At 40.3% G+C, this 26,076-nt stretch overlaps 1 protein-coding gene across 8 annotated transcripts in view; it reads right to left on the bottom strand.

Annotated features, from left to right (window-relative positions):
• The window catches only part of tgfbrap1 (transforming growth factor, beta receptor associated protein 1), a 96,138-nt gene that overhangs the window by 25,038 nt on the left and 45,024 nt on the right, over positions 1-26,076 (bottom strand). For all 8 annotated transcript variants that reach the window (XM_041199389.1, XM_041199391.1, XM_041199395.1 and 5 more), the window contains 6 exons: positions 25,119-25,460; positions 19,623-19,680; positions 13,653-13,796; positions 12,595-12,741; positions 10,782-10,941; positions 9,683-10,116 (listed from right to left, as the gene is read on the bottom strand). In XM_041199389.1, coding sequence (XP_041055323.1) covers positions 9,683-10,116; positions 10,782-10,941; positions 12,595-12,741; positions 13,653-13,796; positions 19,623-19,680; positions 25,119-25,460 — 1,285 coding nt within the window. The remainder of the gene's footprint in view (positions 1-9,682; positions 10,117-10,781; positions 10,942-12,594; positions 12,742-13,652; positions 13,797-19,622; positions 19,681-25,118; positions 25,461-26,076) is intronic.

The raw sequence follows: 26,076 nt of genomic DNA, 5'->3' as shown, positions 1-26,076 counted from the left end.
CATTTTTTGAAAAAGAAATAGTGCTTGACAAGTTTATTAGAGTTCTTTGAAGATGTAATAAACAGGGTGGAGAAAGGGGGACCAGTAAATGCAGTATATTTGGATTTCCAAAGACATTCAATAAGATGCCACATAAAAGGTTATTACACAAGATAAGAGGTTATGGTATTGGGGCTGATATATTAGCTTAACTAACAGGAAACAGAGTAAGGATAAAAGAATAATTTTTAGGATGGGAAACTATAACTAATGGTGTGCAACTGGGATCAATGCTGGGGCCTCAACGATTTAGAAACTTAGAAAATAGGAGCAGGAATAGGTCATTTCGCCCTATGAGCCTGCTCCGCCATTCAATTAGGATCAAGGTTGATCCTCTATCTCAACATCATACTCATGCTCTCTCCCCATACCCCTTGGATGCCTTTAAAATCCAGAAATCCAACCATTTTGTTCTTAAACAGTGACTTGGAGTCCACAACCTTCTGCAGTAGAGAATTCCACATATTCACCAGCCTCTGAGTGAAGAAGTTCTCATCCCAGTCCTAAATGGCCTACCCCATATCCTGAGACTGTAACCCTTTGTTCTAGAGCACCCCCCCGCCAAGCCAGAGGAAACATCATCCCTGCATTCAGTCTGTCCATCCCTGTCAGAATTTTATACGTTTCAATGACATCCCCCTCTCATTCTTCAAAACTCCTGTAAATACAGACCCAGTCGTCCCAATCTCTCTTCATATGACAGTCCTGATTCCAAGAATCAGTCACGTGAACCCTTTCTGCACTCCCTCTATGACAGGTATATCCTCTTTTAGGTAAGAAGGCCAAATCTGCACACAATACTCCAGGTGTGGTCTCACCAAGGCCCTGTACAGCTGCAGTAAGACGTCCTTGCTCCTGAACTCAATTCCTCTTTTAACGAAGGCTAACAGACTATTTGCCTTAACTACTTGCTGCACCTGATTTCTTGCTTTCAGTGACTGGTGTATAAGGACACTCACATCCCTCCGCACAGCAACATTTCCCAATCTATCGCCATTTAAATAATACACTACCATTTTATTTTTCTGACCAAAGTGGATAACCTTACACTTATCCACGTTATGCTGCATCTGCTATGTATTTGCCCATTCAATCAACCTGTTTGAATCACCTTGAAGCCTCTTAACACACTCATCATCGCTCACATTCCCACCAAGTTTCATGGTATCAGCAAACTTGGAAATATTACATTTGGTTCCCTCATCCAAATCATTGATATATATCGTGAATAGCTGGGGCCCAAGCACTGATCCGTGTGGTGCCCCACTAGTCACTGCCTGCCACTGAAAAAGACAAGCTCATTCCTACTCTGTTTCCTGCCTGCTAAACAATTCTCAATCCATGCCAATATATCACCCTCAATCCCATGGGCTTTAATTTGACACTCTAACCATTTGTGGGACTTTATCAAAAGCTTTCTGAAAATGCATATACACCACATCCACTGGTTCACTCTTATCTATTCTGCTAGTAAAGTCCTCAAAAAACCCCAATAGGTTTGTCAAACATGATTTCCCTTTCATAAATCCATACTGACTTTGTATAATCCCGTTCATTTTTTCTAAGTGTCCTGTCATCACATCCTTTACAATGGACTCTAGCACTTTCCTTACTACTGATGTTAGGCTAACCGGTCTGTAATTCCCCGTTTTCTCTCTCCCTCCCTCCTTTTTAAATAGTGGGGTTACATTTGCCACCCTCCAATCTGCCTGGGCTGTTTCAGAATCTACAGAATTTTGGAAGATGAAAACCAACGCATCCATTATTTCCATGGCCAACTCCTTTAGTACCCTGGCATGTAGATCATCAGGCCTTGGAAATTTATCAGCTTTCAGTTCCATTAATTTCTCCAGCACTATTGTTTTAGTAATTCTAATTTCCTTCATTTCCTGCTTCTCAATAGACCCTTGGTTCCCTAGCACTTCTGTGAAGCAATTTGCACCTTCCTCCGTGAAGACAGAGCTGAAGTAGTTGTGTATATGCTCTGCCATTTCCATTCCAAATGGAATCCTTGTTCTCAATTATAAATTCTCCCGTTTGGGACAGTAAGGGACCTACAATTGCCTTAGACTGTAAGGGACCTACATATGCCTTCTTTTAGCATGTAAAAAGACAAAAAAAAATTAGTGAAACTTTTACAGTCCGCTTTTATGTTCCTTGCATGTTTACTCACGTACTCTATTTTCCCCATCTTTTGGTCCTCCTTTGCTGAATTCTAAACTGCTCCCAATCCTCAGAATTGCTACTTTTTCTAACAACTTTATATCACTCCTCTTTAAATCTAATACTACCCTTAATTTCTTTTGAGAGCCATAGTTGGGCCACATTTCCTATTGTGTTTTTGTGCCAGAAACGAATGCATAGCTGTTGCAATGCACACATTTGTTCCTTAAATATTAGCCATTGCCTAACCACCATCATGCCTTTTAATGAAATTCCCAATCTAGCTTAGCTAACTCTCGCCTCATACCTTCGTAGTTTCCTTTTATTTAGGGTGCCAGTTTCAGATCAGACTACTTCACTTTCCTTCCTAATGAAGAATTATGTTATGGTCACTGTTCCCTAAAGGACCCCGAACAACATGATTATTAATCCCTTCTCATTGCACAATACCAAATCTAGGATAGCCTGTTCACTAGTCGGTTACTCGACATACTGGTCCGCCATAGTATTATTGCCAATTTGGTTTGCCCAGTCTATATGTAGATTGAAGTCACCCGTGATTACTTTAACACCTTTGTTAGATGCATCTCTAATTTCCTGTTTAATGCCGTCCCCTACCTTACCACTGCTGTTTGGAGGCTTATAGATAACTCCCACTAATGTTTTCCGCCCTTGCTGCTTCTTAGCTCCATCCAGACTGATTGCACATTTAGATTTTCTAAGCCAATATCCCCTCTCACTATTGCACTGATTTCATCCTTAACCAACAAAGCCACCCCACCTCCTTTTCCTTTTTGTCTGTCCTTCCTAAAGAGTACCCTTGGATATTCAGGTTCCCTGCCTTAGTCACCCTGCACCCAGGTCTCTGTAATCACAATCATATCATACCCATTTACATCTATTTGTGTTAATTAATCTACCTTATTGCGAATGCTCCGTGCATTCAGATACAGTGCCTTCAGAGTTGTTTTTCTAATACTTTTACACATTTCTTTTGTACTATGACCCAATTTGCTGCCAGCCCTTGTTTCCCTTGCCTTTCACTTTTGCTTTCTACTCTTTTGTCTTTCATTCCTATCCCTGATTCCCTCTCGTGTCTCCCTGCTCAAGTTCCCACCCCCCCGCCAATCTAATTTAAGCCCTCCCCACAGTACTAGCAAAGAGCCCTGCAAGGATATTGGACCCAGTCCTGCTGGGGTGCAACCTGTCCAGTTTGTACAGGTCCCATCTTCCCCAGAATTGGTTCCAATGCCTCAGGAATCTAAATCCTTCCCTCCTACACCATCTCTCCAGCCATGCATTCATCGGGTTTATTCTCCTGTTCATGATCTCGCTAGCACCGAGATTTTGAGGCCCTGCTTTTTAATTTATTTCCTACCTCTTTTTATTCTATTTTCAGGACCTCATCCCTCTTTTTACCTATGTTGTTGGTACCGATATGGACCACGGCCTCTGGCTGTTCACCCTCCCCCATCAGTATGCCCTGCAGCTGCTCAGAGGCATCCTTGACTCTAGCACCAGGGAAGCAACATACCACCCTGGTGTCATGTCTGTGGCCACAGAAACTTCCATCTGTTCCCCTTATGATAGAATCTCCTAACACTATTGCTCTCCCACTCTTTTTATTCTCCTCCCCCCATGCAGCTGAGCCACTCGTGGTGCCACGCACTGGCTCTTGCTGCAATCCCGAGAAACCATCTCTCCCAGCAGTATCCAAAATGGAAAATCTGTTAGAGAGGGAGATGGACTCAGGGGACTCCTGCACTAACTACCTAGTGATTTTACTGTGTCTGGAGGTCACCCATTCCTTTTCTGCCTGTGCAATCTTTACCTATGGTGTGACCACCTCACTGTACATGCTATCCATGAAGATCTCATCCTTGCAGACGCACCACAGTGACTCCAGCCGCAGCTCCAACTCCGAATTGCGGGTTTCGAGTAGCCATAGCTGAAAACACTTCCTGCACACGTCGTCGCCCTGGACGTTGGAAGTGTCCCTGACTTCCCACGTCGCACAAAAGCAGCATTTCACTTGGCTGAGCTGCCCTGTCAAGGCTTACCCTTAAATTACTCCCTTTAGTTTTACATCCTCTAGTTTAGAGAATATTAAGGACAGAATACCCACCAGGTTCTACTTACCAAGGTCGCTGCTCTTCTTACTGAGGAAAGATAGAAAATGAAAGGATTCCTCCTTCCCTCTTCACCAAACTCCCTCTCTCACCAAACTCCAACTTAAGCACTCTATTGCAGCCCAAAGCAGACAAAAACAGCACTGTATATGGCTTGCTTTTATGCTGTCTGAAGCTAGCTTCTGAAAACCTGTTCAACTAGTTAACTAGCTGCAGCTGCAAGCAGAGCCTGTCTAATCCCATTTTTATAGATTGTCCAAAACTCACTTTCTCCCAACCCAAAGCGCAACTTTTAGTTAGTTGATAAATCAAAGAAAGATTAGGCTTGGATGATGGGGTCGAATGTATTATGACCAAATTTGATGCAGAAGTATGTGGGAAAGCAAGTTGTGAGGGATACAAAGCATTTGCAAAGGGACGTGGATAGGTGAAGTGAGTTTTTTTTATTCATTCACGGGATGTGGGCACCGCCGACTAGGCCAGCATTTATTACCTATCCCTAATTGCCCTTGTTCAGAGGGCATTTAAGAGTCAACCACATTGCTGTGGGTCTGGAGTCATATGTAGGCCAGACCAGGTAAGGACGGTAGATTTCCTTCCCTAAAGGACATTAGAGAACCAGATGGGTTTTTCTGACAATCGGCAATGGTTTCATGGTCATCAGACTTTTAATTCCAGATTTTTATTGAATTCAAATTTCACTATCTTCCATGGTGGGATTTGAACCCAGGTCTCCAGAGCATTTCCCTGGGTCTCTAGAATACTAGTTCAGTGACAATACCACTATGCCACCACTTCTGCAAAGATTTGGCAAATGGAGTATAAAATGGGAAAATGTGAGCTTGTCCACTTTGGCAGGAAAAACAGAAAAGCAGAACATTATTTAAATAGAGAGGGACTGCAGAATGCTGCAGTACAAAGGGACCTGGCTGTCCTATTACATGAATCCTGGAACACTGTCCCTAACAGCACTGTGGGTGTACCTAGACAATATGAACTGTAGTAGTTCAAGAAGGCAACTCACCACCACCTTCTCAAGGACAATTAGCAATGGGCAATAAATGCTGGCCCTGTCAGTAATGACTACATCCCATGAATGAATAATTTTTAAAAAAGTCAGCATGCAAGTACAGGAACTAATTATGGCGTCAAATGGAATATTAACCTTTATCACAAGAGGGGAGAGAATATAAAAATAGGGAAGGCATGTTACAACTGAGATCACACCTAGAATACTATGTACAGTTTTGATGTCTTTACTTAAAGAGGGACATACTTTCATTGGAAGCCGTTCTGAGAATGTTCACAAGGTCTATTCCTGGGATGAAGGAGCTGTATTACAAGGAGAGGTTGGGCCTATGTTCATTGGAGTTTAGGAAAAAGAAAGGTGACCTTATTGAAATGAGATTCTAAGGGGGCTTCAGAGGCTGTTTCCCTTCACGGGGGAATCTAGAGTTAGGTGCATGGTTTCAAAATAAGAATCTCCCATTTAAGATGGAGAGGGGAGGAATTTCTTCTCTCAGAGGGTCATTAGTCTTTGGAATTCTCTTCTCCAGTGAACGGTGGAGGCTGGGTCCTTGAATATATTCAAGGTTGAGTTGGACAGATTTTTGATCAAGGTAGTCAAGTGTTATGGGGAGACAGGTAGAAAATTAGAGTTAAGGCCACAGTCAGATCAGTCATGATCTTAGTGAATGGTGGAGCAGGCTCAAGAGGCCAAATGGCCTACTCTTGCTCCTATTTCTTATGCTCAGTTGACCAAACATAACCCTTAACCGACATCTCAAACAGATTATCTTGTTTGTGGCACCTAGGGTGCCAACTGGCTGCTGCATTTCCCTACATAACAACATAGAGAACACTTCTGAAGTAATTCAATAGCTATTAAGTGCTTAGTTCCAAGTGTGTGGAAGGTGCTATATGCAATGCAAATTCTCTATTTTTCTCCTTTATCATTTTAAACATTTTGATTACAGCATGATCTTGAACCTCTTCCAATAATTTAACCCTTTAAACCCAGGTATAATTTTACTGAATCTGCCTTACAACCTCTTACGAGGCCAATATATCCTTCCAGTGGTGAGATGTCCAAAACTGATTGTACTTCAGATGGGGTCTGACCAAAGCATGGCACAAACAAAGCACAACTTCTGCTTCTTTTTAAGGCTCCTTGGGATAATGGCCAATATTAAATTAGTCTTTTAAATTAATTTTGCACCTGTACATTTGCTTTTTGTGATTTGTGTATCTTGACAACTAAATTTCTTTGTTGCTCCTCAGTTGCTAGCCTCTAATGATCAAGAAAATATTCTGATTCATCTTTCTTGGATCCAAAGTTGATTGAACTGCACCTGCCAGTTTTCTTCAATCACTTAATCCATCAATGCTCCTTTGAAACATCCTGCTGCCACTTATGCAACTTACTGAGCCTCCTCATTTATTGTCAACTGCAAATTTGGATGAGCAACACTTGACCTCTAGCCAAACTGTTCCAGTACAGCTACAACAGTGTCATCTACCTGGCAATGTAGAAAATTTCCCAGGTATGTTCTGTCCAGAAAATGGTCAAATCCAACTCAGCCAATTACTACCCCATCAGTCTACTCTCGATTATCCAGCAAAGTGATGGAAGGTGTTGTGACCGTCTATCAAGTGGAACTTTCGAGCAATAACCTGTCCACTGATACTCAGTTTGGGTTCTGCCTAGGCCTGTCAGCTTCTGACCTCAATACAGCCTTGGTCCAAACATGGACAAATGAGCTGAGCTCAAGATTTTAGGTGACAGTGGCTGCCCTTGAAATCAAGGCAGCAGTTGGCCAAGTGTGGCTTTAAAAAGCCCTAGCCAAATTGGAGTTAATAGGAATCAGGGAGAAAACTCTACAGTGGCTGGAATCATACCTAGCATAAAGGAAGATGGTTGTGGTTGTTGGAGGTCAATCATCTCAGTCCCAGGACATCACTGCAGGAGTTCCTCAGAGGAGTGTCCAAGGCCCAACCATCTTCAGCTGCTTCATCAATGAACTCCCCTCCATCATATGGTCAGAAGTGGGAACGCTTGCAGATGATCGCACAAAGTTCAGCACCTTTCTCGACGACTCAGATACTGAAGCAGTCCGTGCCCATATGCAGCAAGTCCTGGACAACATTCAGGTCTGGACTGATAAATGACAAGTAACAGTCATGACACACAGGTGCCAGGTACTGACCATTTCCAACAAGAGAGAATCCAACCATCTCCCCATGACATTCAATGCCATTACCATCAGTGAATCCCCCACTATCAACATCCTGGGGTTACCATAGGCCAGAAACTGAACTGGACCAGCCATATAAATACTGTGGCTATAAGAGCAGGTTGAAGGCTGGGAATTCTGTGGAGATTAACTCACCTCCTGACTCCCCAAAGCCTGCCCACCGTCTACAAGGCACAAGTTAGGAGTGCAATGGAATACTCCCCACTTGCCAGGATGAGTGCGACTCTAACAACACTTAAGAAGCTCGACACCATCCAGGACAAAGCAACCCATTTAATTGGCAATCCATCCACCACCTTCAGCATTCATTCCCTCCACCACAGACACAGTGGCAGCAGTGTACACCATCTAAAAGATGCACTGCAGCAACTCACCAGGCTCCTTCGACAAGACCTGCCAAACCTGTGACCTCTACCACCTCAAAGGACAAGCACAGCAGATGCATGGGAACACTACCACCTGCAAGTTCCCCTCCAAGCTACACGCCATCCTGACTTGAAACCATATCGCCATTCCTTCACTGTCGCTAGATCAAAATCGTGGAACTAACTCCCTAACAGCACTGTGGGTGTACCTACACCACATGGACTGCAGCGGTTCAAGGCAGCGGCTCACCACCACCTTCTCAAGGACAATGAGGGATGGGCAATAAATGCTGGCTTAACATTTATCGCCCATGAAGGAATAAAAATTTCTCTTCATCTAAGTCATTGATATATGGTATAAAACTAATGGCCCAGTAAGATCCCTGGGGAATGCCGCTGGTCATATCCCTCCAATCAGATTATTCCTATTTCTGCCCCTAACTCCCAAATATAAAGCCTTGTTCACAAAATTACTTCCAATTGTTGTTTTACTAACAATTTCCTGTGGAACCTCATCAAATGCCTTCTGGAAGTCCATATAGACACTTTCCTACCCACTCTGTTAGTGACGGCTACAAAAAATTGAACTAAATTAGTTACACATGACTGACGCTTCATAAATCCATGCTGACTTTCTGAGTGCTCTAATAGTTCAGCTGAACAGAGGGCCAATATTGAGGTAGTTGAGAATTTCAATAAGTGATTTTGTGGGGAGCTTTTCTCAGGGCAACACAGAAAAAAGTGGGATATAAAATGGTGAGGGATTTAGGGAGGTGATCAGTGATAGTCCTGTCTGTGACTAAAATAATGGGAATACAGAGGACAAGATAGCAAGCTTGAGGCAATGGTTAGAAAAATGGGTGGGAGAGTTCAGGCGCAGGAAGAGGTTAAGGGAAGCCAAAAGAGTAAAATTAAAGGAGAGAGGGCAAGATGAGTTGACATGGATTAAAATTACAAACAAGCAATTGTTCAGAGTAGAAAGTAAGGAAATCATTAAAAAAAATTGTGGTGGGGCTTGGGTGGGCAGCAGAGAACAAAATTCTGTTCAAAATCTTTAGGGGTGGAACAAAGTGAGGTGCTCAAAATTGAAAGTGCATGAGCAAGAGGAGGATGAAACTGAGGTGAGACTTGATAAGGATCATGGCAGTGATTTGGGTGTGCGAGGTGCTGGAAAGTATCCAGGAGGATAGAGTTTAATAACAGTAATGATGTTGTCGCCTATAAGCCAAGTTTCCATTAATACAATTATGCATGCATGATGCCAATGCAATCATCAATTTTAAAAGGTGGTGAATGACAAAGACAAGTGACAAAGGGAGATGCAGAGGGGTGATAATTACTGATCAGCTGGCAGAGTCCATGAAATCAGTGGTGGAAGGGATCAGCAAGACGCAAAGGAGTTAGGCAAGATTAGCCCAAGTTCTTTGGGAACAATACAGAAGCATATCAACAAATAAAATATTACCTTTCAAATATATTGGTTCTGGAATTATATTAAAGCCACTATGGAAGAGTATAACTAAGATAAAGAGGACTACATTGGTATGTTATGTAGATATTGCAGCTTATTTTTAGTTATTACCTTAATACAGAAATTCAAATGCAAATTTAGAATAATCCTATTCATAGCATTTGTTATTTTAATTTTTTTCTAATTCACCTAACACATGGAAGATTGAAAAAATAGCAAGTAATTTAAGTGCAAGGTTTCCTTCTATTGGAAGCTACCCACCTTTGCATATTTATAATTTAAGTTTTCGGATCTTGCCAAGCCTGATGAAAGTTCTGCTGTGCATTTGGAATGGAAGCTCCCTCTCATCGCTCTAGTTAGGAATGGTGAAAGTAGTTGTATTGACCAATTTTCAGGGACCAGCTGTAAAACGCGAATTGCATCAAACTCAACAGCACGGTTATTTAGAAGGTCCACACCAGCCATTGCTAATGCATCACTGGTGACACCTGGGTGCAGGTAAAGTGCTAATAACATGTGGAAGAGCCTCTGCCGGCATGAAGGATCCTTTCCATGAGAATTCCACAAACAGTAGTCCTCAGCTGCTTGGAAATCCTTTAACTTGTGAACCAGGATTTCAAGAGCTTTCTCGTGCTCTTCCAGTTTTCCGTGTAAAATTGCACATTCCATGTAAAGGTCAGTGTCTTTAATTTTGCCTGCAAAGAGAGGAGGGGAGAACACATATTAGTTTCCAAGTTAAGAAATAAAATGCTGCTTCTATCCTTCTAGATGGCATAATGTAAAATGATCACTTTTCAAAACTATCTAAGTATACCCTTTTATTATACCGTCAGTTATAAAAATATGAATACAAAGTGCTGCACACAAGTCAAGTACAGGTCTCTGCTAAGAAATGCTCTACTGCTGCCAGCAGCTTGATAAAAATCCAATAGGTGGGACCACAGTGTGCACAGATTTCTCCTATTCAGGAATTTCCTGATCTATACTCAAGGGAAACCTAGATATCAGTCCATGCTTACCTATGTAAAGCTACTCGTTGGCCTTCCAGCTGTAGGCATCAGTTAATGTCATGAGGGTAGCTCACTACTGAAGGGATGTCTGAAAATTGTGGGTCGCCTTAGGTTTGAAAAACATGACTGGCTCTTGCCAAGATAGTTAGATAAATCTAGCATTTAGGTTGGAAGAAGCAAGGTTGTACATTGTAAGTATTTAGCCATTTTTTCCCTTCTTTTATGCAATGAAAGCACAGGTTATGTAAATAGATTTCTTTCAAGCCAATAAGACAAGTTTAAATATTACAAGTTTTATTTTGCATTGCTTTAAAGTGTTGAATGAAGAGCAATATGTTGGCAGGTATTACCTAGCAAAAGATGAACTCTATAGAGATTAGAGTGCTGAAGCAGGTTCTTGAGACTGTGACGTGCTGAAATTAGTTCCTCTGAAATGTTCCCTGCCTGGGAGTGTAATCCTAGAACCTTGTCCAGGTACAATACAGCCAAATGAGTGTGGTACTTCTCCTTCTGTAGATGTAAATATATCAAGGATAATTCACTCCAATGACAAAAACAAGAAATAAAAATTAACAGAAATTTGATGTACAGTTTGGGAGCTATCAAATAGCCAGATAGACCACCATTGTCTTTTATAGTCCATAAATTCCTAAATGCCTATCAAACCAGATTTAGACAACTAGAACCGTGGCCACAGCAACATATATAGCAACTGAAGATGGACTGTTAAATACAAGGAGGCAATTCTGGGAATAGAGTAGGAATTAGACAAAATAGGTAAGTGATTACATGGAGTCAGTTTAATAAATATTTGTTTAAGATTACTATTACAAAACAGGACAAAAAGGACACAAAAACACAAATTCAAACTAGTCAAGGGAATATTTCAGATTGATGTCAGATCTTTTTTCACACAAATGCTGAACAAATGGAATAGGCTTCCAAGGTGGAGTAATGCAGGTGATCCATTGAATGTTTAATCATTGGATTCTGTGACGGGATGGAGGGGAGAGACAAGCATGAGACTATGACCTTTCAGGGTGCATAAGGTATGCAGGGTCAAACTGTCTTCCTCTTCTAAAAATCAATCTTGTAGTCAACTATGCTAAAAAGCAATTTCCAGCATTAAATTTCTAAACTGAAGGAATACATTCCACTAAAAGTTACTTCAACAGTGACAGCTACTTAACTGGCACAAAGGGATAACTGTACAATTCAGTTTTCTATCAGGTGTTTGCATAGCTTAAATATTCCAGCAAAAACTATGGCCCACGTGGTTGGGGGTTGGGAGTTTGGGGAGGCTGACCCCCAATCTAGAAGCAAAGTCAGCGTGGAGTCCACTCCTCCACACCAGCCCAACCCACAGCCATAAACATGCTGTGGTGGGCTAAATAGGTGAAGTGTGGGACTTCTGCCCTTAATGGGGAGGGAGTCCCACTCTCAGGAGCTGCTACACAATCAGGCTTGCCGGCAGCTCCAGCAGTCCTGGCAGGACCAAGAGCACATTAGTGGGTGCTGCGTGGACTGCAATCAGGAACAAAGCGGAGGCAGCTCATGGATCTCAGAGCAAGGCAACCCCCCATCGTCTTTGGGGGGGGGTGCAGTTTAAGGAGTGGGGACGGGTTGGATGGGCATGGTGTGTTTAAAGAGCAGGAGCATAGGAAGAAAGGGAGGATACTATCTTGAGGAGCTGCCCCAATGCACAAAGTGCACCCTCTGAAGATAGTGCCCCCACTTCCTTTCTCACCCTTTTAAAAAGTTTTTTAAAAAGGCGGCTTGCCCATTTCCGCCCAACTGTCCATGCTGTGTTCTAGTGTGGGCAGCATGATTGGCTTGTTAACAAGCTCAACTGACCCTTGATTATTTAAATATGGCGGGCGGGCTGTCTTTCAGCACCCGCCCACCCCCCGTATTATGGGGTGAGCTCGGGGGTAGGTGGGAAAGTGGTGGTGATTGGTCCCTGCTATATTTTGTGTGTGTCCCCTCCCTCCACCTGCCGGAAACATGCCCAGAGTGGGCACGTAAAATCCAGCCTTAAGTTGCAAGTTGGGTTTTTTGATCTTGGGTTTTCCCAAATAAAGAACATTGTGCCCCATAAATACCGGGCAATATTTTTCAATTTCCCAGCTGCATATTCAAACTATAGGTTTGCTGAAGATTTACCTGAACATTTCTTTCAAATACCAAGTGTTCCAAGTATACAACAACAGCTTTCTTGTACTTGTGAAGGTAGTTGACAATGTCATCTGGATTCATACAGCTTGTCTGGTTTTCATCTAAAGGGCGCCTTGTGAAAATTTGTATGCCAACCTACACCGCAACAGCAAAACGATAACTATATCACTGCAGGGATCGTTAATTTACCTCATCCTGAAGACTTCCCACTATCAAGTTTCTGCTAACTTATCACAGAACATAAGCTTTGGGAATTTCTCAGTTAAACCATTAAAAATAAGCTTACAATTGCTTGACAGATGATGTGTTTACAGGGAATAAAAAACCCTCTTTCTTTCCACCCCAGTGTGCTAGCAGGCTTGCTTGGCTGGACAAAATTCACTCAGGAGTGGACTTAAATGACAGTCATAGGTTGAGTTCCCAGAGCTTGTCTATGTAGCTCAGAAGTATACAATCTCCAACTTGTTCAGGTAAATGAGTATTTTTTAAAAGAAAATATCTTCCAGAGATTTGTTCAGCACCAATTCTGAAGCCAGTTGGTACTTAATTATAAATTTTCTAATTCATAAACAGGTTGTGACTTTTAATTTAAACCTTGCCATACATTTTTATGAAACAGATTCACACATTGTGGAGAATATTGTTCTATTTTTCAATTTTCAAACTAAAGATAAACCATTATCTTTTTAGCCTCTATTTCGTTCATCCAATAGGTTCTTGCATTATTTTCTCCAATACACTGTTGGTGCTTACAATAGTAATTAATAAATATATCCTTCTATATAAGCTAAACCTGTGAATACAAGAAACTCAAGTTCAACTTGTGCTACAAGAAATTAATTCAGTGTTAGTTTTTTAAAAAAACATATATTACATATGTACACATTAAAATCAGTTGCATTTGTAAACTATTATGGGGCAGTTGCTCTTTGTAAATTATGCATTCAAATTTTCAGATGAGACCAGATTGCAAAATAGTAATAATAAACATTAAGACAATGACAACTCATCCAGCACCTGCATCCATGAAATTAAAAAAAGCAAACCTCTTCATTTTTCAGCAAGGCCCAGTCTGCATACTTCCACACCAGTTCATGGTTAGGGCAGAAACTAAGAAAATCCACAATATACTCAAAAAGATCTGAACGGGTTGCATCTTGGAGCTGTCCATCAACTATCTTCACCCACAACTGTTAGGAAAAGAAAGGAAAAAACTAGTTGTATAAATGCCTCAAATTATCAGACATAATGGGCCAGAACTTCTGAGGAGTGGCAATCACAGTCAGATTGCCACTCGTTTTTACTTATCTCAGTCGGGAGCTGCACATTTCTCTCCCGCTCTTCCAGCTCTGGGCCTAGTGAGAAGTGTGCAGCGCAGCAAGTTCCTGAGGCATTCAGCCTACTGCAGCACAGTGGAACAGTGAAGAAGGGCAAAAGACGAAGGTTAAATTGGAGTGGGACAGGTAACTGAATTGATAACTGATGGGAAGTGAAGCCACATCCCTGATTTACGGCGTTAGCTGCCGTAAAGCAGATAAACCTAAAGGTTCCAGCTACTTTGAGAGGCCAGGGAGAATGTAAGTGTATAAAGTAAGTGAATAGGCTGTGGGGGGATGCAGCATGGGTGTCACTTGTATAGTTACCTAGGAGCTAGAAGTGGTTTTAATTCTAACTTTTCCTGGGTAACTATTCTGCTAAGAGTTGGAACCCTGCAAAGTCTTCAATTTAAATCATAGTATTGGATGGTTCCAGGTGCAGGATAATTGCCCATCAGAAGTTTAAACTTCCTGGGCAATTCCCATGCAGTCCTTGTATGGGGACTTCTGGGGGATCCCCCAGCACAGCTTCTGCATACCTCCTGGGTACGACCCCCCACCGCCCCCAGAGATCGGAAGCTCTAGGCTGAGTGCATAATTTGAAATAGAAAAGGCTGGAGTTTGCAATCTATATACTTATAATTTTTTTTGACCAAATAAAGCTAAGTATAAAATTACAAACTCAAAGGCTTTCACCATGTGCACAGTCAACATGTCAATGTTAAACCTCCAAACTGCTAAACCATCACCCTTAGGAGGACAACTGGTGCATTGAAGAAATCAGAATCTAACAGCCTTGTAATTAATGGCTGACTGAACAGTGGAAACTGATGAGGTAAATGGGAGATACAAAGTCCCTTAATCTTAAACACCTCTACCTGCTCTCTTCTAAAATGGAGACAAACACAGATGAAATGGCTACTTTGCCAAACTCACATTCTATTCACAAGTATGACTCAACCTTCCTGTCAGTTGTCAATTTAGTTGCCTGTCCTACTTCAATTTAACTTCCACCTTTTGCCCTTCTTTACTGTTCCAATTGAGCTCAACACAGACTTGAGGAACAACACTCTCTTTGTCCTGTTTCTTTGTAAAAGTTCTGCAGCAGTAATTTCTTGGTTCTGACAAAAGGTCTACGCCTCAAATGCTAACACATCCATTCTCTCCAAAGATACTGTTCAGCTTGCTTAGTGTTTAACATTTTCAGGTTTTGTTTCAGATTTTCAGCACCTGCAGCATTTTGCTTTTTCTCCTCTTAATCTTCTTTGTTGTAACAAAATGTCTGCTTATATTTCATCATCATCCCTGGTACTTTAGTAAATCTCACTTACACCTACACAATGACCTGACCATTGTTCCTGAAGTGAGGCACCCAAAATCTAACTGCAGCCCAATCACCAATTTGTACAGATTTAACATTGCTTCTTTTCATTTGTAATTCAGTTCCCATAGTAATCCAAGTACTCATCTTAAAAATATACCAAATTAATTTTTTGAAATTAAATGAGGATTATGCTGGCAGCCAAGACTAGATTAAGATACAGATTTGTGCACTTGTTTGAGAAAGCTGATGAAGACAGTGACCTTGATCTGAAAGCAAGTTCCTTGACCTAAACCTCTTCATCACCCTCTATTTCATTAAGACATGTGTTAAAAGACACCTCTTTTGATCAAGCTTTTAGTCATCCCATCTTCTTGTGCTGTGTGCCAATTCTTTTTTTTGATTACACTACCGTGAAATACAGTTTTGCTCTGTTAAAGGCACTATATAAATGCAGGTAGCTACTGTCATTAACTTTCAAAAAAATATTTGTTGAAAACAAATATAGCACAAAATAGGGGTAGCTTGAATCAGGCTGCTATTTTCACTCAGTTTCTGAAGTTGAGTGTGGTACAATGACTTGGTTCTCTTTTTAATGATTAAAGAATGAATCTCATCTTTAACATAGCTTCAATTTTACATTCTGTAATCATTACATCAAAATGGAGCATGACAAAGAATAACATGATGTGCTAAAATATTAAAAATTAACAAGACAAACAATAAATGAAATCCTGCAGTGAGTGGCATCAGAATTTAGTGCATTTAAAAATGACATAAAGGTGGCATAGTAAACTGCCAAACTATGCAGATAGCACTGAACTGGGTTTCAAATAAATTGGGAAATCTATTACTTGACAAATGAATATTCATTAAAAACTACTTCAAGTCAAGTCAGATTTATGTTAATTATATATGGACAAGCTGACAATCAGTTCAGAAATCTGCAACGTTCTGAAAAATGATAACAAGCCACAAAGGTATGAACTGAGCTATACCCAAGGGGCACATTTACTCATACTTGATTTCCTTCATGCCTGTTGGGAATTTTAAATTGATTCTGCATTCACAGTCACTACTTTCCATTACAGCAAAGCCTGCATGCCCCTGACTGCTCAGTGAAGGTGACATTTCTTAACACAACCACAATCTGTATAATCACATTAACTTCTCCAAAATTTGCAATCTTTCCTATTGTTGTTTTCCAGAGTGCTAAGAAATATAAAAAATGTCATGAACAGAATGTAGTGAGACACCACAGAAAAACAAAAGGTTGAGTGTTCATTTTAAATCACAGACATCAGTTTAAACAAACTACTGAAGGCTTCCACGCCTATTTACCAATTATGTTTTAATTAAATTTTGATAAGGCTGAAGCCATTGTTTTTTGGTCCTCACTCCAAAATCCATTACATAATTACTGGACTCCATCCCGCTCTCTGGCAACAGTCTGGGATTAAACAAGTTTGTTTGCAATCTTGGTGTCACATTTGATCCCAAGATGAGCTTCTGACCTCATATCCGCACCATCACTGAGCGCACCTATTTCCATCTCTAACACTTTGCCTGTCTCAGCTCATTTGCTGCTGCTGAAACCCTCATTCGTGCCTTTGTTATTTCTAGATCCAACTATTCCAACACACTCTTGGCTGGTCTCCCACATACATCTTTCCATTAACTTGAGGTCATTCAGAATTCTGCTGCCCATGTTTTAACTCACACCAGGGACCATCCAGTTATCACCCCATAAATTTGCTGACCCAGATTGTTTCACAGTCAAGGAGCACCTTCCTTTAAAGCTCTCATATTCATTTTCAAATCCCTCCATGGCCTTACCCTTCCCTATATCTGTAATCTCCTCCAGTCCCACAACATTCATACCTGCACTCTTCTCATTCTGGCCTCTTGGGCACCCCCGATTTTAATTGCTCTACCTTTGGTGGCCATGCCAACTACCAAAGCCCTAAGCTCTGGAATATCTTCCCTACTCCTCGCCACCTCTCTACCATGCTTTCTTCTTTTAAGGCAGTCCTTTGAACCCAGCTCTATTACCAAGGTTTTGGTCATCTAACCTAATATCATCTTATGTGGCTCGGTGTCATGTTCTGTTTTATAGTGCTCCTGTGAGGTGCTATGGGATGTTTTATGTTAAAGGCATTATGAGTTATTGCCATGCTAGCCCATATTATGATCACTTAAGATGTACAGGGTTATACATTAATACACTGTGTTTGCATTCAGAAACCCTTTCTTAGTTAACGTCATGGGCCTGCTGCATCTATAGTTGCTATCCAATACTAGATTTGGAGGACCAATCTTCACACCAATCTTACTGGATTGCCCCTTTTATGGGCAGTGGTCTCCACCTGGGGGAGGGAGGGGTAGATGTTAGGGGAGGAGAAAAATCCCAATGCCTCTAGGCAGACCTTTATATTGCTAGACTCAACTCGCATAAGCACTTCACCTACAATTGCCGTGGGAAGGGATTTGCATTACATACTATGGTCAAAAGGGCACATCGTTATATATAATTGCACATTTTAGTAAATTCTCATAACCAGCTATGTTGGACAGCAGTGAATTTCTCTGTTGATCCCAGTTAGAATCAGGAATTTTAAATAGATGCTCTTCCTAGATGAAGTATTGACTGACCTTCCTAGATGAAATTTTCAATCTCATTGCATTTACTTGTGCTGTTCTAATTCCATAACCAGTAAAATCTCCAAGTCAGAACATTAGGAACAGCACTGACATTCAATGCCACTACCATCGCTAAATTCCCCCACTATCAACATCCTGGGGGGTTACCACTGACCAGAAACTGAACTGGACTAGCCATATAAATACTGCGGCTACAAGTGCAGGTTAAAGGTAGAAAATCTGTGGTAACTCACCTCCTGACTCCCCAAAGTCTGTACATCATCTACAAGGCATGAGTCAGGAATGTGATGGAATACTCTCAATTTACCTGGATTAGTGCAGCTCCAACACTACTCAAGAAGCTTGACACCATCCAGGAAAAAGCTGCCCACTTGATTGGCACCCCATCCACAAACATTCACTCCCTCCACCACCAATGCACATTGGTAGCAGTGTGTACCATCTACAAGATGCACTGCAGGAACTCACCAATGCTCCTTAGATAACACCTTCCAAACTCGCCATAGCTAACATCTAGAAGACAAGGGCAGCAGATGCATGGGACCACCATCACCTGGAAGTTCCCCTTCAAGCCACACACCATCCTGACTTGGAAACATATCACCGCTGTTCTTTCACTGTTGCTGGGTCAAAGTCCTGGAACACCCTCCCGAACAGCACTGTGGGTGTACACAGACCACATGGATTGCAGCGCTTCACGAAGGCAGTTCACCACCACCTTCTCAAGGTAAATCAGGGATGGGCAATAAATGCTGGCCTGGCCAGCGACACCCAGATCCCATAAGTGAATAATTTTTCAAAAAAGCGTTCCATCGTAATTACATGAAAATTCTCTGCAGGAATCCCAATAAATGTTCTCACAGCAAGTGATTTACACTGGGCTATTTCTAAAACAAGTACTTATCATACATTTCATAGCAGCACCATCTACAACAGTGAACTTTCACTTACCCTCATAATTGCTCGCCCTCAACTGTGAGAAGAATCTATTTAATATCATTGTAAATGGACCCATCAACACATCATAGTTGTAAGCAATTTCATGTTGCACTAAGACTACTGTGTTCCCCAATTGTGGGTGCCCTGCAACCAGCTGCAAATGAAGTACGAATTTGCTTTGATTCGTCAAGATTAGAAATCTGAAATAAAAGCAAAATACTGCGGATGCTGGAAATCTGAAACAAAAATAGCTGGAAAAACTCAGCAGGTCTGACAGCATCTGCGGAGGGGAAGACAATTAACATTTCGAGTCCGTATGACTCTTTATCAGAACTTCATCTGATGAAGAGTCATATGGACTCAAAACGTTAACTGCATTCCTCTTTTAGAAACCTGAAAGTCTGGCTGAGTCCTGCACTATATAAAAGCACCTACATCAGTGATATGCTGTTAACCACCACAGCTTCCATCACTATTTCCACCCATTTGAGTAGCTAGAAGACAAATGTAAAAAAAGTCTGGATTGCTCAAATTTAGCAAGCTTCATGACACATGCACAGAAGGCAATGAAATATGGAAAATTAGCCAGCCAAATCGGCCAACTTATGATGGCAGTGCTCCTGGGCTATATAGCTGAGTCATTATTTGTATTTCCCCCCTCCTCACCCCCACTAATTGAGAGACTTCAATCTATTTCCTTCAGTGAGTCGCGCCAATTCAGAGATTATACACAGTGAGTAACAAAGGTATTTAAATAAGGTGTGTAAGCACCAATTTACCTGTAGTGCTGCTTCATTTTGACCATTATGATGGTAAAGAAGGCCAAGTGCAAAATACCTATGTTCAGAAAAACACAAGTTAAAATATTTGTTCACTTACCTTAAAAAATTTCAAGTGTTATAGCATTTAGCTGGATTTCAGGTGTGCATATCTTTTGTACTAGACATCAGAAAACACTCAAAACTTTTTAAAAAAGATACATTCGAGTTGCTTTCATGGTGTTCCTAACCTTGGGTACAGGCAATCCTTTCATCTTATTACACTATCACTTTCTATAATACCCAAGTCAAGTGGCCATTTAAGTGGCCCAAGTGAAGCAGCTTTAAACTGTGGAAGATTGGGGGAATGGAGGGAGTTGGATATGGGAGGAGTCAGAAAAAATTAAGCAGTTTAAATGAAGGATTTAGAAGATTCAGGAAAAAGGGTAATTCAGAAGTTGTAAGAGAAAAGACAAGTTTGTAACAGTAACAGTTTGGGTAGATTGGGCAAACAAGATCTGGAATATTAGAGGAGAGGAGTTCATGGAATGCATACAATTTAGTTATCTAGGTCAATGTCAAGGAACCAACTGGGGAACAGGCTATTTTAGATGTAGTTTTGTGCAATAAGACAGGGTTAATTAATAACCTTGTAGCAAAGGAAACTCTGGGGAAAAGTGACCATGATCTGATATCGTTAAATCCAAAACTAGGGTACAAAACCGGAATAAAGCAAACCATGTAGGTACAAAGGGCATGGTGGCTAAGGTAGGTCAGCAAACTAGATTAAATAGATATGATAGTAGATAAGCATTGGCAAACATGAAGAAATAATTCATTTTCTTAATGATTACATCTTCTGGAGGAATAAAAGCCCACAGGAAAAGTCATCCAACCCTGGCTAACAAGAGAAGTTAAAGATTGTATTAGATTAAAAGCAGCTGATAATACACTGTAACCTCTCCAGTCCGGAATTGGGACCAAGACATTTCTGGATTACAGAATGACATTAGAATGATGTTAGAATGCCTAACCACAAGATTGTAAACCGTAGATATGAATATTTACCTGAAACATAAAACAGTGATAAAAATTATAAAGCAGTACTAAAAGCTGTTTTATTTATCCAAATACTGTATCTTCCATTAAATTAAATTCCATTTAAAAAATTTAAATAGTTTTTCATGCTGCTTCTTGATGTCATAAACTGTCAAGTTGCTTGGACTGCTCAAAAAAATTCCAGACAACTGGTGATTGTGAACAACAGATTTCCAGATTGAAGAAGTTAGTGTATTGACAAAAAAGTAGCGAGAGCATTGCCAAAAAAGAGAGAAAGAGAGAGAGAGAGAGAGAGACACACACACACACACACACACAGAAAACAGAATTGGAGTAGACCAGCAAGAGATATAGAGGCTTTTACAATCTGTGTTTATTAGGTATATAAATAAAGTGGGGTTGATGAAAGTAAACTTGTGTCCCCTAGAGGGAGGGAAGGAGAAATAATAAAGGGAACAAGAAAATGGCAGAGACATGAATTAATACTTTGCACCTATCTTTTCAACAGAAAGACACAATGAACATTTCAGAAATAGTGGGGAATAAAGATCTAGTGAGAATGAAGAAATTTTTAAAAATTTTAAAAAAAGTTCGAGAGAAATTATTTAAAAGTTGATAAATCCCCAACATCTGATGGGCTATTCCTTGAGCTTTTAAAAGAGCTAGCTACAGAAATCGTGGATGCAGTGGTTTTCATCATTCTGAATTTCTTAGATTTTAGAACAGTTCTCATGGATTAGAAGGTAGCAAACATAACATTGCTATTCAAGAAACAAGGGAATAAATAAAACGGAACTGTAGGTCAGTTAGCCTGACCTATAATAAGGAAAATACTAAAATCTATTATTAAGGACATGGTAATAGCACACATTGAAAATCATAGTACGACTGGGCAGAGTCAATATGGATTTGTGAAAGGGGAATGATATTTAACATCTCTTAAGAAATGCAATTAACAGGGAAGGTAAGAGGGAACAATGGAAGTAATGCTAGGTATGTAGGATGTATTCCCAAAGACTGGCGGGTAATATGAAACAGCATGTCCCTACTTCTGTTTGCAATGGGCAAGTTATGGCCCATACCCAACCAGCCCGTGCTTGCAAAACTCAAAACACAGCGTCCAACATTAGAAGCGTTCTGCAATTGGACAACATTGCTAAATAATCCTTAGTGTGCTAAGAATTACACTGCCAACCAATTTGAGTTGGACTCGCAGTGCGGCACATTTGCATGTACTGGAAGCTACATATATTAATACACAGGGCACTGGTCTTTGCAGGCAGAAAGAACATTTACACACACGGCACCTGTTTCAGCTAAATAAATGACATCCATTTGCTGGTTCACTCCCTAGGGCAATGACTTGACCAGAGTCAAGCTGCCTGGTTTAAATTTCAAAAATGCTTGGCAATTAACAGTCAGTCACCATCAACTGGTGCATTCTCCATCGCAACACTTCTACCAGTTGGCAATCAGTACTATTCTCATGCAGTATAAATATGTTGTGTCGTATGACATTGGTATTTTCTTGTGAATTGTCCTGATGAGCGCAACTCCAAAACCTTTGACAAAAAAGTCTATTTTTTCAGCAAAGGGAATAATACGTTAGCCTTTATTACTGTTTTTGTACCACAATCCCTTTGTAAAGTCTTACGAGAATTTTATAGGACCTTGATGAGAACACACCTGTAATTTTACGTACAGTTTTGGTTTCTTTACCCTAGGTAGAATACACTTGCCTCCAAATGGGGATGCAACAAATGTTCACTAGATTGATTCCTGGGATGACAGATTGTCATATTCGGGGAGATCATGTAGAATGGACCTATATTCTCTGGTGTTTATAAGAATGAAGGGTCATCTCATTGAAATAAAAAAATTCTTAAGGGGCTTGACAGGATAAATGTTGGAATGATGTTTCCCTAAGCTGGGGAGTCTAGAACTAGGGGATGCAGTCTCAGAATAAGGGGTTGATTATTTTGGACTGAGAGGAAGATAAATCTTTTTCACTTAGAGGTTTATGGTTCTTTGTAATTCTGTATATGGATGATTATTGAGTATATTTGAGACAGCAATTGATAGATTTTTGGATACTGAAGGAATCAAGGGAGTTGGGAATAGTTTGTGAAGGTGGAATTAAGGCTGAAGGTCAGAATCTCGCACTGAATGGTAAAGCAGGCTTGAAGAGTCAAATTGCCTATTCCTGCTCCTATTTATGTTTTTGTTCTTTATGCAGGAGTTTAAGCATCGAGTGGTTTGTAGTCAATCTCACCATTGCTATCAGGCTGACTTCAAAAGCCTTTAGAATATTTAGTATGCTACAGAAATTGGATAGCACATTGGATACTTTCTTTAATGAATATTCAGTAAATATAGTGATTTAATGTTGCAACTAATTTATCCTTAATTTTACTGCAGTTTTTAAAGCTTTGAATTCTAACTTCCAAACTAACTGCTCTCATATATCACAAGAACCTTTTTGGGCTTTGGGTTCACTATATTTAGCGAGCATGATCTCTTGGTCTTCTTTACACACTACATCTTTTATCCTGTTTAAATTATTTTACTCAGTGTCTATTACTTTATTCTCCTGTAAATTTGACAATTTTATAATTTTTTTCCACACTTCCACATGATCTATTCGTCCGTTTTGGACATTGCACATTTAGCATATGTTCAATTTTCTTGGGCAATTCTACTTTATACTCAACATTATATCGTTTTGGAAATATTGTATTTTATTTCCGTTGAGTAATCACTAACATTTCCCAGTTTCTTTCATTTAATTCATTCCTCATACCTTGGCCATCAATCCTTTCATTTATTAGCCGAGGTATAGAATATAACAGCAGGGAGGTTATGCTGGAACCATATAAAACATTAGTTAGGTCACAACGTGCGTACACTGTACAGTTCTGGTCACCTTATCGCAGAAAGGATATAATTGCATTAGAGAGGGTACAGAGGAGATTTACAAGTATGTTGCCAGGACTGGAAAATTGCAGCGATGAGGAAACATTGAATAGGCTGGGGCTGTTCACAATGGAACAGAGGAGGCTGAGGAGAGATTTGACTGAGATGTACAAAATTGTGAGGGGCCTGGATAGAGTGGATGGGAAGGGCTAATTTATTTTAGCAAAAAAGTCAGTGACTAGGGGGGGTCATAGGTTTGAAGTGATTGGTGGAAAGATTAGAGGGGAGATGAGGAAAAACTTTTTCACCCAGAAATCCGTGGGGGTCTGGAACTCACTGCTTAAAAAGGGTCGTAGAGGCAGAAACCCTCAACTCACTTAGAAGGCATTTGGATATGCACCTGATGTCCCATAACCTGCAGGGCTACGGGCCAAATGCTGGAAAGTCTAATTAGATTGGATAGCTCATTTTTCGGCTGGAACAGACACGATGGACCAAATGGCCTCTTTCTATGCCATTAACTTTCTATGATTCTACATCCCTCGATGTAATTTTAGCCAGGCTCAGCACAGTCCACTGGCAAAAGGCTACATTTATTCACACTCAAATTGAGAATCTATTTTAATGTGTAAGCAGCACGACCATCCCAAGAAGAAGTAGGAAAATCAGTAACTGTTAGATCATCGGAATGGAGGCAGGGCTTATTTGGATTCTGTTTCTAGTCTAAATAAAAGCTAACCAAACTTGTCAATTCTATTGATTGAGTAAAAGGAAGACAGGGTACAAGATTCATAAAAATCACATTATTTTGATCCCTGTGTAATAAGCATCCAATGAGCAGAGCTAAAGATGAAGAAGGTAGCTTAGAATGTGATATGGAAACCCAATAATTAAAATGTCTCTTTCATTGTCTGATAAATGTGGAAAATCAATTGAAAAGCTAGAACTCTAGGATAAGAAACAGAACAGTATAATGTAAATCTATAGAAGTCATGCTGCAGCAGTGCAACTAGTCAGATTGCTTCAGAAGTGTATTCAGTCTTAGTCACCATACCATTAAAATATCTGTCTGCATTGCAAGAGGTACAGAACAGAAGTATAAAACTAATCCCAAATGTAAAGTGCATGAGACATGGGTAAAGATTAAAAAGGTTTACAGCCTTCAAAGAAAGCAGTTAAGAGGAAGGCCTCAAGTAATAGTGTACATGCATTACAAGCAAATGATTACTTCACTAAAAGCTAAGAAAGCAAGGTCATTGGAAATAAATAGAAATGAGGTAAAATTTCATTTAATTCAGATATCAGGAAGAACTTTTACTCAGAGGCCATTTTTGGAATGGTCTGTTAGGCAGAGTGGGAGGGTCAAAAGCAAATTGGAGGCAGGAATTACAGGATTCATTTGGATCCTACTTTGAGATACTTAGGGATGAACATTGTTTAGGCCAAATGGCTTTTCTCATCCTTGACTTTTCTTATGTTCTTCAAACACAAAAGGCTATGATACCCACCAAATTTTATGAAATACAAGACAATTGAGTTACATACTTTTTGTGTTTTTCCAGCCAGGGAATACTGTCCACTAAGAGACATGAATTTTCAGAAACCAACAAATCCAGCAAACTGTCATGATTAGCTTCAGCATACAGTTTCAGCAAAGCTGTATCTATATCTTCTTTATAACCATTTGCTACTTCAGTGCTCCGAATCTCATTCAAGTAGCTCATAAGGAAGCGCTTGCACTTTGTAATCTTCTCTTGGTCACCCTGCATTAGTTGATTTAAATCAGCATATTCATGTAATGGGGGGTGGGACCGTATAAACGTAGAGGTTGAAGGAAGCAGTAATGGATAAAGAGACATCAACTCTCTTACATCAAGTTGGCCAGACCTGTTGACAAAGACAAAACTAAAATAAACACAAGTTATCAATGTTTAATAGAATATGTTCATCTGGATAGTAAAATGTCTCAGGCTGTCTTAAAGGAACTACTTCGTCAATAAAAGGCATTAAATAGCTAGATATGAACTAACAATTGACACAAGTATGAACTGGAGGAGTAGGAGCAGGCTGATTGGATAGCTCTTTCAAAGAGCACATACACAATGGGCTGAATGGCCTTCTCCCGTGCTGCAAGATTTTATGACACTTAGAGCCATAGTTCATTTAAGGTTGTTTGACAGAATTGCATAATTGGGTTAGATCAAGTTGAACCTTTAGATGAACAGCAGAACAAATAGAATTCTGAAAATTTTTGATAGCAACTGCAATGGTTCATTAAACACCATTAAAGGCAATGGATTGCATGACACTGAACTAATAGATTGGCTACCCAGAGCAGACTTGAGTAGCTGTCGTAATTATACTGAATCACGTAAAGCAAATACCATAACGGAACAAATTGCAGTTTGTATGTAACAAGGATGGTTATTGCTTTCCTAAATTTGATATTTGGACACTCCTCCCCTCAACTATTCTTTAAATACAATTGGTTGTAGAATTTAGT

Source organism: Carcharodon carcharias, chromosome 11, assembly GCF_017639515.1.
Source record: "Carcharodon carcharias isolate sCarCar2 chromosome 11, sCarCar2.pri, whole genome shotgun sequence".
Lineage (NCBI taxonomy): Eukaryota > Metazoa > Chordata > Chondrichthyes > Lamniformes > Lamnidae > Carcharodon > Carcharodon carcharias.
This window is presented reverse-complemented; position numbering and strand designations above follow the sequence as displayed.